At 39.4% G+C, this 12,485-nt stretch overlaps 1 protein-coding gene across 2 annotated transcripts in view; it reads left to right on the forward strand.

Annotated features, from left to right (window-relative positions):
- RSPO2 (R-spondin 2) overlaps positions 1–11,783 on the forward strand; it is a gene marked incomplete at its 5' end in the record, with an annotated part of 121,311 nt that extends 109,528 nt beyond the window's left edge. For both annotated transcript variants that reach the window (XM_082015417.1, XM_082015418.1), the window contains one exon: positions 11,049–11,783. In XM_082015417.1, the coding sequence (XP_081871543.1) occupies positions 11,049–11,158 (110 nt within the window). In that variant the 3' untranslated portion in view covers positions 11,159–11,783. The remainder of the gene's footprint in view (positions 1–11,048) is intronic.
- Positions 11,784–12,485: the final 702 nt, after the last annotated feature.

Below are 12,485 nucleotides of genomic sequence, written 5' to 3' on the forward strand. Positions count from 1 at the left end.
AGCAATACAAAAAAAAATCTTTTACAACTCATTCATGGAAACCCATTATCTATCATATTTTTAAAGGCTTATGATATCTTGAGCAAAATGATATTTTTCCAGGGAACAAGAAATTAATGAGTGGCATACACGAGTTTAGTGCCGTGCAGGGAAAAAAAACTAGGTGGTCCCGTGGTCTATTTATGCATTACTTTGGAGAAAGGCAAAAATAAATACTTTTAAGCTCAGTTTATCTTGGGTCCTTGATCCTGATTTACTGATATTTTGTCCTGTCCTCAGCCAGCTCATGTTCAAGCTTCAAGTGCCAGTTGGTCAAAAAAGTTCACAGCAATGTGGGGACATTTAAAGAGCTGCTTGTGTGGGGTTTTTGTGGGATGAGGGTGCAAAGTTTTTCCTGTGGCAAGAATTATGCTGGGAGTTGAACCAAACATGGCTCAAACACTCGGAAAAAAGTCCAGGAGGAAGTTTGAAGAAAATTCGTCCAGTAGTTTTAAATTGATGATGGATGCTTCTCAAGTTTCATGGTCCAGAGTTCGAGATGGTCCCCACAGACACTGTCTGTGTGCCAGAAACACGGCCAGGCTAGGAGCCAGGGGTACAGCAAAGCTCTAGGTGCGTGGTGTGTGAAAATGAAAATATGAAATGAAATAAAATAGACAATACACAAATAACTGATAGTCATACAACTTCTCTTTCTTTCACGTTCCAGGCCAAGTCTGTCAGGCAGCATGAAGCTCTCAGTGTCTGATATTTTAGTCTGAGTAAGTCTCCTTTAAAACCAAAGTTACACACCATGTATGCGCTGATGAACGTACAGTAGTTGTGCACCTGTTTGAGTACCAGTTTTGGGGTAGGGAGGGAACGGTGCTGAAAGTCACCCTTTAGTCCAGCTGTTCCTTTCCACGGCTCTCTCCATGGTGTGTTTGCAGTGGGAAAAAAATGGCATCAGCATCCTGGGAGAGCTGTGCTGCCGCTTCCCCCAGAGCAGCATGACCGTGTTATGGAGGGGCCATCATCCTGATGCCTTTTCGCTTCTTTGCAGAAGTCCTCATGCACTCCTTTTCCAAAGATAATAGCAGAGCTCCGAAAGCTGGTCCAGATCATAGTTAACAGAACCCAGTCAGGTGATTTTATGTTCCTAACCTCACTGTAAAGTAGACTCCATATAAACAACAGACTTCCAAAAAAACGTTCCATGGGCCATAAAGCTGTTTCTAAAGCTGTGACAGTGGTTTGATATGATACTAGTACACAAACAAAAGCTTTAGCAAGAGAAAGTGCCGTATTGGATACTGTATGCATCCATTTTTTATAAATGACTGTGCAGTATTAATTTTAAGATCCATGCAAAACTGGTGTGTGACTGTTGGGAAACAAGTTAGACTTAGGGTGAAAAGTGCCCTTTCTCCAGCTTCTGATAGTGCATAAGCTTCCTGTAGCTATATGATGGGGAATTAACTGGTTACAGCATACGCCAGCCTGGCATGCATATGAGTATTGGGTCCTCGTAGGCAGTCTTGGCAAAGCGCTTGTCTTTAAGCCAGCAAGAAAGCTACTGTAATACACGTAGCGATAAAGCCACGTAACTCAGGACATCTTTTAAATCGTCACTGGCCACAGCTCAAAGATCGAGACTATCTCTATAGTAGTTAACCGAAGTGTAGCCAGAGTAGTTAACCAAACGTGTTACCTGGCACTGCATCGAGTGGCACAGGTGGGTCCACCTCGCTATTGCTCTGCTGAGAGCTCCCACGCCAGGGAGATGCCCGTGGGAGCAGCCCTGGCTTGCGCTGTCTCCCTGGGAAGGGCAGGGGCTGCCCCAGGTCAAAACGTCACAGGCAGCTGAGGTCCAGTATTTGGGGATATTCTCTAACACTGTTTAATTTAGTAATGCAGGTGTAGCATTACTATGGAGAAGTCCCTGGCCATAGTGTGCGGGATGTACAGGTAACGGAAAGTCGTGAAAGCTAAATGTAGATCCTTAGGTATAAAGAGTGTGTTACACTGCGTCAACAGAGGGGAAATATCAGAAGAGATAATATCCTAACTAGAAGACCAAGATGGCGACTCCATAGTGACCATAGTACAGCTATGGCTATAGGTTATGGTTATAAGTTAAAAGCTATAATGGATGGAGTGGAGTTCTGATTGTGGGTTAGGCGAAGAAAACAAGTGCGTGTGCTTCATCTCGCTGCATCGGAAAAATGGCTGAGGAGAAGGGAAAAGTGTATACAGAATACACCGATGTCGTTATGGATAAATAGAGACTAACCTGAACAAATTTAGGTAGGCAGTGTGGATATCTTCTGTTTCAGCACCTTCTCAAGTATAAACCAAAAGAATATCGGCAAGCAATGCAGGTGCAGCGGTTAATCTGGTACACCATTCCTGATAGGCAGACTGAGGTAATAATTTTACATCATATTATTAGAAATAATACATTCATCTTCACTTTCAGTTGGTATTCAGTAGGAGTCTTCCTGCTGGATGGTACTTTATTCCCTTGTCAGGTGTTCAGTTTAGCCTCTTTTCTTGCTGAACTTCAATGGTTTACCTGTGCATTACTTGAAGAGAGGCAGAAGTGAATTAAAGCTATTTTTTGAGCTGTTTCAGTTAAAAAAAAAAAAAAAGGTCCTGGAACAAAATTGTTCCACAGTTCTTGACCAGAATCCCTAAAGGGAGTTAAAAAAGACAAACTCTTCACAATTAAACGGTATTTCACAGAAGAAAAAAAAACTCTAAAAAAAATCAGCTTCCCAGTATAATGTCTTTCTCTGTACGAAACCCTTAATTGAACAAAATGCAATTTCCAGTATGAAATTAAACCTTGCAGGTGCCACAAATAAATGGTGTCTCAGTCGAATTTATTTTCTATTCCCTATATGATGAGATAAAAATAAAATTAATTAAATTGACTAGAAAAAGGAAGAAATAGAAAAATTAAGAATCTGTTTTGAAATACTGGTCAGAGGGAGTTTTAAGTGAGCTTAGTGCCCTGTCAAACCCAGAGAAGTTCAAAGCCAATTAGTTCTTAGCTATAATTGTTGCCTATAGAGTTAAAAAACATTTACAGGTGTACGTGTACTCTTGACTGTATAAACATTTTTTATTATTTTGAAATTTGCTTCATATTGCCTGTGAAAGGATGGCAAATAAACAAACCTAAACCTTTCATTGGAAGTATTTTGCCTGACTCTGCTTGCAAAGCATCTGATCTGACATGCTGTTGACTAGGGTAAGACTAGTGAGTACCCTGCATGCAACTGATATTCATATCATTTGAATTCTGAGCTAAGTCTACATTAGATAAAGATTTTGGCTGCAATGGAGACCCACCTGTTTTCACACAACTGTGACTAAAGGGACAATGGGACCCAAGATTTAAACATCTATACTACTCAGTTAAACATACGTCTTCTATTCACGGTTTTCTGAGAGTTCCCACATCACCTTGAGTTTGCTAGTTTTCCTCTTCCACTAGCCTAGTGTGCTGTCTTTTGCTTTCTTCTCTGAGTCTGTATGTGTGAATTTTTATTTTTTGCACTCTTTATATTCATTGCTGAATAGAATGGCTTTTGTTCTAGGCAGAGTAATGGGTATTTCTACAAAGAAAAATTAATGTTTTTTGAAATGATGGAAGTGGAAGCCTGTTTTCAGTTAATGTCTCACTGCCATCTACTGTACACGTTGGAAAGCTGCAGTGTGGGAAATGCATTGCATTTCAGCAATGAAAGATGACCCTTTTCCCAGTGAATTTGCCTTAAAGTTGAGGAAAAAAATCCACTGAACTCTCAATAGGCTGTGACATATAAATTCCATTCTTTATGGAGGAATCAGTATTTCTTAAACAGATGACAATCTCTGATGATACTCAATATTGTCCAGAAGGAAAGAACATCAGGTTTTAGTATTGCTTAGTTTGTATTCAGGGCAGATGAAATGTAGATGTGTACTTTGGGAGAAAAAGAGTACCTCACTTTGCTTATTCTTGCCCTAAATAATAAACCCTTTAATTTCTTAGTGGATGTGTCAAAACAAAAAAAAAAGCTACTGGGATAAAGATACAGAAACTTGGGATAATTTGATATTTCTTTAGTTGAGGAATTATTCTTTGATTCTTTTAAATTAGCTTTCATTGATAGCTAGTAGCTGATATCTGGTGTATGCAAACACCAAGTATATGCAATGTTAAATGTTGGTTGGGATATCATAATGTACCCAAAGTTGTGAAATTATTAAGTTGAAAATAAAATATCAGGATTCTGGCTGTCAGGAACTGAATGAGATATCACTTAGGATAGTTCTGCACTACCAGTGCTTTTGTAATTATTTGTGTAGAAATTACAAAGGTTACTCAAGGCAGAAATTTTCCTGATATTCATCAGGGAAGCTGACATCAAATAGACAAAAATGTGTGAAAAACATCAAACTGTGCATTTACAGAAGGGAACTAATTTTCTTAGTCTATTGTTAATTTCAGTAGGCCAGGAATACATATAATTTATACCATTAGCTATTAGTATTGCACCACAAAGTACAAAAGAACACCAGTAAGCTTGCAAACTCAAGCACTTCACAGCTGAAGAAGTGCCTTCATTTGCTCCTTCTTTCTATCAGTTGTGATAAAGTCTATAATTACAGTATAGTTTTTTCTATTTTTATTCAGTAATTGTTCTAAGACCTCATTTTCTCAACGTTATTCAGCCCTTGCAAATGAAGAAAGAACAATAAAGTAATTCATGACTTTTCTATGGTGTCCCTTGTTACTGTGTTTCAGTGCTTTGAAAACATTAGTTAACCCGCCTTTACAAATTCTGGTATTTTGAGATTTGAAATGGTGTTGTGGGCAGCTTACATACTCTATGTGATCATACCATCCCTTCCGTTGTCTGTGTGTTCACAGGACTTCTTCAAATGACATCAGAAATTCACCCAGGAAAATGAGGAGCTGGTTTCTGACACTTGACCCTTTCTGTCCCATCTCCTCAACCTTCTTACTTCTTTTCCAGTGTCACCATCCAAGTCCCAATGTCATCACTCTCTGTCCAAAAAGGCTATTGTACTTTGGCTGATTTCCCCCAAGTCATATTGCTCCTGTAGCACACACTGAGCACGGCCAATTTCAGCCTAGATTTGACTGTGTTAAGAAAAAAACAACTGAAAACTAGCTTAGGAAAGCTGTCTTGAATTCGGCAGCAGGTGACATTGGTAGAGATGCCTGCGGCGTGCCGTTTGCTAAGTTATTAAAGCTCTTTGTGTCCTCTTCCTGTGGGCCACTTGTCAGCGTTGGTTTGTAAATCATGCTTTAGGAAGAGATCGACTTTGTAGCAGTGGGGAAATTTTTTCTTTCCTTGAGTGTGTGTTTATAAGATTTCTTAACAATTTGTGCATTTCTCTGGCAGTTTCAGTATCCAAAATTTTTAACCCGACTGAAAGTCCCAGGAGATAAATTACCTCTGGGGAATAATTTCTGGACTGAAACCTTTGTTTGCTTGTTGTTGGATTCTTGCAGTCACTGTTTATGTGTAGTTTGGTGTGTGGTGCAAATGGGGAGTAAATGATGAGGCACACAAGGGTCTGTGCAGGACAGAAGTTGTCCTGCCAGAGAGGGCTCCTCCAGAAGCTTACATCTCCCATCTTTCTGTGCGTTGATCTGACTGGTTAATCATTGAGTATCTCTATCATCTTTCCATTGCTGTCACTAGTTCCCTGGTGTCTGCCATCCTTCAGTGCTATGACTTGGGTGTAGTAACTTTTCAAGCTTACCACACGGATGAGATGCTGCCACACGTGGCGTCTATGATAGAACCGCAGCCATAGGAGAATGATGTACCAGTGTGCAACATTTAGCTCCTAAAAGGACGAGTGAAAGGGAATTAAAGATTATAAGGTGTATTTAGCAAGGTCTGCTGTTATCCCAGGACACCATTGTGCCTTTGCGGCTAGCAGTGAAAATTCTGCATGTGAAAATCCAGGGAAGGGAAGCAGGCAAACACCTGTAAGTCCCATTATTCAGTAATCATCAATAGGAGAGAAAAATGTTTTAAATAAAGAAGGGAGTATTAAATATTCTGATATCTTTAAAATAATAATTTATATGTGAGAACGCTGAAAATTTGTGAAGGAGTTACAGTACAAAATAAAGCTGCAGATAGTTGTTGCTTTTTTTTCTTTTATGAAATGTTTTACGTTTAAATCCTTGCTGCCCTCATGTGGATGTGTACTGTGTTTTCTCCGTCTGCTGAAACTAGCAATGGACAGATTTTGTTAGAAGAGCGGTACGTAGAACAGTATTTATCCAGCAGATGAAGGGCAATTCAGATACTGAACTGATGCTGTCTGTCTGAGCCAAGGATCTCGAGCAATGTGGTTGGGAGCCCCTGTGAATGCATTTGCTGCATTTTAGTTCTAGAGAACCGGGAGTGCCCTGAGTGTTAAGAATCCGATGCCCAAAAACTCTGTCTGGAGAAAGCTGCCTTTGCAGCTGACAGAAGGATGAAGGCTCCTTCTGAACCAGGTATGTGTATCCTGAATTGACCAGGTGGGTCCATCCAGAAGGAACATGCAATCTTTCCAAACACCTTTCAGCTCAGTGTAGGAGACAAACCAAAGAACTGAGCACAACTGTCTAATACACCAGCATGCAGCAGCTGTAGGAGCAACACTGATAAAATGGTACAAAAACAACAAAAAAGGAAGAAAAATAATCCAGCAAGAGTCAAGTTAAATAATTATTTAAGTGTGTATGGACAATTGCTGTGTGTATTAGCATAAATAATGTTTTTTCAGGAATTCATGTTGGAATTGCATTATTACCTAGATGTTGTTGTACCATTACCTATATGTTATCATACCATTAGAAGTTGTGGTACATTGTTAGCTAACGATAATATTTCATTGCACAGTGTATTAGTTGCCCATCTACCTACCAGAACTACGTGGTCCAAACGAAAGTTTAACGCACAACACTGTAAAGATAGCAACCATTGGGGTAAGTTACTTAGAAAATGAGGACTTACTCATTGGTAATTCATAAAGCAAATACAAAACTGAATTTTATAACATTGCAATAAAGGGTTAGCACGAATGGCTTTGCCAATCCTGCTTCTGTAAAATAACCTGTGCAGAAGTATGAGATACAGAATGATAGATAAGCTTGTAAGGCTTTTATTTGCTAGATGATAACACCGGATCCAGCTAAGTTTCAGGTCTTTCTTAGGCCCTGTACATTTCAGTGTATACATACAACTTTGCAGACTATTAAACAGCTTCTGTAAATTATGTTCAGAGCTGACTCTGATAACAAAAATTGAGGAGCCTTTTTTAGACAGAGATAAAAAATGCTTTTCAAGGAAAAGTTAGTTAGCTAGTTAGTATGCAAGGAAAATGCAACCAAAATAAAAACAGGAATACAGTAACCTGAACAGTGCTCAGATATCTTGCTCTTTGCATGAATTATTTGTATTTGCTCCCATTGCCGCTAACAACGAAGATAGATTGTCTGCAGTCATAATATAAAGATTGAAGATGGGACCTGGTGCGGAGGTCTGTAGCTTGGAAAGGAGAAGCAAGGCGCCTGGCTGTCTGCCAGGTGACAGGCAGGCGAGTTATCGCTAGGAAGGACGTAATGTCGCTTAAAGGGTGGTGCTGGCTGTGGATCACACGTGGCTCTGCTGGACATTTGCTTGCTTGGGTGCTGTTTCTGATCAGGAGGGGTTTACAGGCTGGGTGGATCAGATTTAATATCTCGGGTATTGTCGCTTTCTGTCTGTACAGTAATACTACCTGTTGCTGATAGCGGTAAAACCCCTCTAGAGAGACAGAGTCCTTTTTATCTCCCTTCTCGTCTGCTTCAGACAGGAATTGCCTTCTGTGTGTAACAGCAGCAGCTTCTGGACTGTACTACACCGCTGCCAAAATCCATTCCTTTTCAACTGCCCCAGCAAAGCCAAGTGTGGCAGAGCCCTGCTGCTTCCTATGGAGAGAGGAGCTTGGGGTCAGGGCTCTTGCTCTCAGGAGCAGTGAGTATGGCGAGGCATGGGGGAGGCTGTCCAAGGCTCCCTGCGGACAACGTTCTCCACATCCAACCCATGGCACAGAGTGGAGGGAGCTGCTGCTGTCCTGGTCCCAGGAGAGTGCCTCCTCCATCGGCTGCCCTCACCCCACAGCCCTCCAGTTGGGGAACTGGGAGTGTTTGCCTCCTGGATCCCCTTTGAGGATCTACGTTCTGTATCATAAACATCATGTTCTTCAAAAGACGTCTGTAGCGAGATGTTCAGAACTTACTTCTGTTCACTGTGCTTCTGCTGAAAAAATAAGCACTGCAACCGAAATCTGAATTTAATAAAAGTTCGCATGCATGGGGACTTCAGCAGCATACTTTGTTTGAATTTACTAGTCTTTATAGTCGCTTTTTTCTTGCTAATCTCTAATCTCTGTTGCGTTCTAGTAGCAATATGGGAACCGATGGTTAGCCAAGAAATACCTTTTAAATTCAGTTTCCTGGTTAAAATGACAGTTGGAATTTGGGACTCTCAGCCTCGCCAGCCATCTGGATTTTCTCTTTGTGGTTTAATATTGTCCTGAAAATAATGAAACTGATTCCGTACAACAGGACGCTTGGAAATATAGTGAGCAGCCAAAGAGCTCACTAACAGGAGAACAAGTTCTCAGGTATCCACAGCTCAGCGGTGCTGCCTCGCACGGGTTGGTAAAAAAGAAGGTAGTTTGCCTTCGGTGTGCTGTGGGGCAAACGCAGATACGGGGACAATTGCTGCGGAGCAGCAGAAGCACCATAATGTGTTAGTTGTACAATGACATGTCAAATCACTGAAATCTAGTTCAGTTCATTTCTATTTTAAGGATATTGTGTGGAGAGCATGCTAGCAATTTAATTTGATGCTTGTGTTGCAGGAGTTACCTTCTGAGGCTCAGACAAATAGATACCAAGTGGGTTGTGTGTCATTTTATCTGTGCATGTCAGAGTTTTCAGAGGAAAAATAATAGAATTTTTCACTACCTTAAACTTACAGTAAGCATTTACTCTAGTTCTTTGCAGGAGGTTGTAGAGAAAACTAGATGTGGCGCTGACTGGGGTTTATATATCTTTTACTAATTGGTCTGTACAGTGAAAAACCTCAGAAAGTAAGATCACTGAGCAAACAGGATAGCAGAACTCCAGTAAAGATGTAATTAATTCTACTGGTCTTCTGGGCGAGCAGTGTTGTCACTCATTTCGAATTGTTTGCCCTTATCTACTCCTTCCTTAATAAGTATTTCACAGTTTCGGGTTAAAAAATTTAGAGCATTTAAAGTGCAAGATAGACTACAGTGTTCGACACTACATTCATCCTGGTTTTGATGCCTTCCAGTATACCAACTAGTAGAATCACATAACAAAATTTTGATATGAAAATTTCTATAATTCAAACCATCTTGTTGTAATGCCACTTTGTGGCAAGTATTCCTTCCCTCTGACCTCATTAGGTGTGCCTGGTCATTAGATACAGTGTTAGTAAAGAGTTTTAACTTAAAAGCTGCTTTGATTAATGATTGGTTTGACTGAGGTTTTACTGTGTAGGACTAACTAGATTTAAAAATGGCAAAATGCCATAGTAGCATTAATGCCAGACTTTAATGAGAAGCAGAAGTAAACTCCAAGGACCCTTATGATTTTAATATGGGCTAAACTCATGTGCTTATTACATTAATGTCCTGTTCTATTTTATATACAAGTACTGCAATTATTCCTAGATTAGTAGCCTAGACAGCACATTACAAATGTGTAATCTCAAGTACATAACCTTACGTTTTTAATGAATCATAAATTTTTATAATTTTAAAATAAAATTTATTCAATGTTGTTATCAAATAGAGAAAAATGCTTCTTACAGGCTTGGGCATTTTTAGTTGAGAAACAATACGGAAGTAAGATAAAGGCAGACTGGCAAACACTTCTCCCAAATAGTAATATACTGACATTGTTGTTGAAAAGTGGCATTTTCACATTTTTGTGTCATCTGCTACTTGAATTTCCTTTTACTGCTTTCTTATGTTAATTTAGTTCTCCTAAAAGTTTACAAAGTTGACACCTCTAGAGATTAATAACCTTAGTTTTTTACCATTGATCATATATTTCAGTATATGATACTGCCAAGAAAACCCAGACTGTTCTTACTCCAGACAGCATTCAGTTGTCTCCTTAAATCCTACCAGAGCTGATAGGATTTAAGCATAAACTTATAAGGGAATGCCTTGCTGAATGAGGGCCTTTGTAGCTAGCTTTTTTTGCAGTCCATGGTTATCTTTGTTGAGATAATCAAAAGGGCACTGATTTATTATTAGAGCTGAACACAAAAAAACTTTCCCATCCCAGGAGTCTGAGAAATTTTTTTCCTGTATTATCCTGATTTCCTGATTTTTGTTATTTTTCAGTGAACTTCCAATAGCAAGAAACATGTAATGACATTCTTGTTTCTGCACAGTAATATGCTGTGATAATTAGGCACAGTGTACTAATAACCAGCAACAGTTCTTCACAGAGGCGGCACTGTTTCTGCCAAAGCACGTAGGATGACATCCAACCAAATACTTGCGCTGTAATGCCTACTTTCTCATCGAAATCACAGATATATTGGACCTGACTTAAACAGGATTACTCACTCAAGCACATTTACACAGGGGTGTAAGACATGCATCCAGCTTTCAGGAAGTTAGGAGACTATGTACTTGTTTGGCTCTGGGCCTCAGGCACTTGCATAACGTTGCTTGTGTCAGTTATGCTGCCGAAAGTGAGACCTACCTCAACATGGTTACTCATACCAGCAAAATTATGCCCGTGGACAAGTGATGACAGTCAAGGAACCTGCTTCCTCTTGTACCGCATTGAAAACTTCCATTTTCACTGGTGGTCAAAGCTCATTAGCCAGCATTACCTTTGCAGTCCCCATCGATGATTTCGGTACCACTGAGTTTTTTGACTACAGTCTAATATCACATCTGTATTCTTTACTTAATTGACTCATTGATATTGTTTTTCCTTTTTTTAGGAAGAAGGCCAACAAAAACAAAGGACAAGAAAAAGAAGAAAAAGAATTTGATGGAAAGGGCTCAGAAGCAGCACAGCATCTTTCTAGCGACAGATAAAACAAGCCAGTAAAGACTTGATTTTCTTTAATATATTTTTTTTGCGAAGTGCACAAAAGCTGCTATATGCTCCTGCCCGTGGATGCACTACAATTCAGCTGCTTTGACAGTATTGGTGGCAAATAACTTGTGAAAAAATAAAAGCCCACAAGCTTGTTTGTTTTATTTATATATTTTTTATTTTATTTTTTCCTCTAATTTTTGACCTGAAGACTTCGAGGTCAGGAGCGCACTGAGTTGAATCAGTGGAAGTGGTGCTGAAGTGCATGAAAGATTTTGTCCTGAGTGCCTGGTCAACATGTTGACACAGAAGGGAAGCAGGAAAGAAACCAATCCATCACCATTAGGCGGACTTGTGCATATTTAAATAAAAAAAAAAAAAAGGAAGTCTTGGAGGTGTAGGTACTGTTGCATTTATGACCTTGTGTTTCCTATATTTGTACATTTCAAGAGTAAATGGATACGACTTACCTGCTTAGCGTTAATGTACGTTGTTCTCAGCACCTGCTACATGGAAACAGTTGCATAATAAAACTGCTTTAAGACAATATACTGCAGGAATTACTGCTTAGAGTTCCAGAAGCACAACAGACCCTGTGTGTACATATAACTCCACATATAAATGAACATATTTACTGTACACCTATGCATTTTTATGTATGATACTTTATACATGTTTAAAGTTATGTCCTGTTGGTTCTAGTAATATACTTTAAAATAATCCAGTAAATGTTTACTTTTTACTATGTTTTAACTATCTCTTCATATTTCTCAGTAGTTACAAACTGGATTTTTTTCCTCATTTGTAAAGCACATTCAGATGGCTAAACTACCTTGCACTGACCCTCACAGCGGAGTGTCAGCTCTGAAGTATACTTGCCAGACTAGTAAACCGCGAGTCTTTTCTGCTATTCTGTACTCCTATCTCAGGCCCGGTGTATTTTGGCTCAGAAAAAGAGGTGCAACTTTTTTTTAGGATGAGGCACGATGATCATAGATGTTTTGAGTGTCAGGAGAGAAATTATATGGAAAGTTCTTGGCATCTAAGAAAGTATGCGTGTTTTTTTCCAAATATAATGAATAATGTTTTTTTCTGTTAATCCTGGTCCAGTCAGATACAGCAAACAAATACCTGAATAGGGGAGAAACAAAAGAAAAAACTGTGTAAGTTCAGTCATTCAAAAGTATAGCAAACCCCAGCCAATGTCCCAGTATTGCCAGTTATTTGTAGACGTTTAGCAAATTTAATCTGTGTTTGGTGTTTGTTTTGAGGTTTTTTTTGGGAGAGGTGGAGAGAATTTTCTGTGTAGGAAGTTAAAACAGCTCAGGACCTGTAATTT

This window comes from Phaethon aethereus (assembly GCF_964289735.1).
Source record: "Phaethon aethereus genome assembly, chromosome: 2".
NCBI classification, from domain to species: Eukaryota; Metazoa; Chordata; class Aves; order Phaethontiformes; family Phaethontidae; genus Phaethon; species Phaethon aethereus.